Source organism: Agaricus bisporus, assembly GCF_000300575.1.
Source record: "Agaricus bisporus var. bisporus H97 unplaced genomic scaffold AGABI2scaffold_5, whole genome shotgun sequence".
Lineage (NCBI taxonomy): Eukaryota > Fungi > Basidiomycota > Agaricomycetes > Agaricales > Agaricaceae > Agaricus > Agaricus bisporus.
This window is the reverse complement of record NW_006267368.1, coordinates 977,172-978,397: the sequence shown is the minus strand read 5'-3', so window position 1 is coordinate 978,397 and position 1,226 is coordinate 977,172. Positions and strand designations below refer to the sequence as shown.

Below are 1,226 nucleotides of genomic sequence, written 5' to 3'. Positions count from 1 at the left end.
TCATCAGGTAGCTACACGTTCCTTCTTTTTCGCTATCTTTATAATTTCTCAACTCTTTCTTGGAAGGCGTTTATCCAGGAGATTCGCAGGCTCTTATCTACTCCTCAGTTCTCTCTTTTGGAACCAGAGAATGACTCTCCCCCTTGTACGCCTTTTCATACTTTCCTTGTATCGAGGTTTTGACTCGTTATGTCTTATCCCCTAGTGGCCGCTATTTCCGAAGTAGCGAAAGCATGTAGCGACATTGTCGATACATTTCGCTTGGTTAACATGGGTGCACGTGAGGTCAATTCTTCTCACCCACGCGCTTTCTTCCAAGAACTCCAGAGTTCGGTAGTGGATGATATGATGTCTAAAACCCATTCCTTCGGTAAGATCTTTGAGCACTACCGCCAGAGTATCACCGAGTTCCTTTGGTTGGAGATGATGATTTCCAAATCACCCCTCAACACCATTTAGCTTCTTAACTATTCTTTTCTAGATGTAGCTTCTTCTCTTTCACTATCTACATCTTCTACGTAACCTTCTACTAGGTTGTCTGTGTTTACCTCTTCCTCGAGTAGCTTCAACTCTTCTTCAGTAGAGTCGAGTAGCTTCTGTACCTCTTTTCCAAATTTGATCTTTTCTCTCGTGAAATATGGTATTACCCTGAAGGCAGCTACCTTATTTTGCCATACTGCTCCATTATAGTCAGCTAGGATATAAGCTCCTTTAGCCAGTCTTTTTACCACTATCATGGGCCCTAGATACCGGTGTAGAAGCAGAAATGAAATACGAAGCGTAGCTATGAAATAACCACACCAAGCTTCCAATGCTGTGACTCGAAATGCGAGTTTGTGGGAGATAAAACAATGTAAAAGTCTCGAAAGTGTATATGTAAATTCAATTAATAACAAGATTGACTGGGTGGTCCTGAACTTGCTCAAGCTTCGACTGGTCGAAGTGCTGTGAAACCTTTGAACTCAAGCTACCCGCGTGTGCAGCCAAGCTACGTACCAACCAATGACGTTCACTGAAGAGCTGCGATGTCAAAGTTTGCCAACTAAGTCACCGACTCCGCAACTGCAACTTTAGAAGCCACCGACGTATACCTCTCCTTAGATATAGGTGCGATGTCAACCAAGCTAGTCTCTGAAACTATCTTATCACTGGCAACCTAGTGATTCTAGGGTCTGACACGTCTAGGACGTGTTAATGCTGAGCTGGGTCTAGGACCGAAGAAACCT

General features: G+C 43.6%; 2 protein-coding genes across 2 annotated transcripts in view; one reads left to right on the top strand and one right to left on the bottom strand.

Moving 5' to 3' along the window:
* Positions 1-189: 189 nt before the first annotated feature.
* On the top strand, positions 190-459 carry AGABI2DRAFT_117926 (hypothetical protein; the record flags this gene model as incomplete). The annotated part of the gene is made up of 2 exons (XM_006460939.1): positions 190-280; positions 320-459. The coding sequence occupies 2 exons, from the start codon at positions 190-192 to the stop codon at positions 457-459; spliced, it is 231 nt and encodes a 76-aa protein (XP_006461002.1).
* A 95-nt stretch (positions 460-554) lies between these two features.
* The window catches only part of AGABI2DRAFT_55700 (hypothetical protein), a gene marked incomplete at both ends in the record, with an annotated part of 1,454 nt that continues 782 nt past the window's right edge, over positions 555-1,226 (bottom strand). Inside the window, one exon of the mRNA XM_006460938.1 lies at positions 555-784. Coding sequence (XP_006461001.1) covers positions 555-784 — 230 coding nt within the window. The remainder of the gene's footprint in view (positions 785-1,226) is intronic.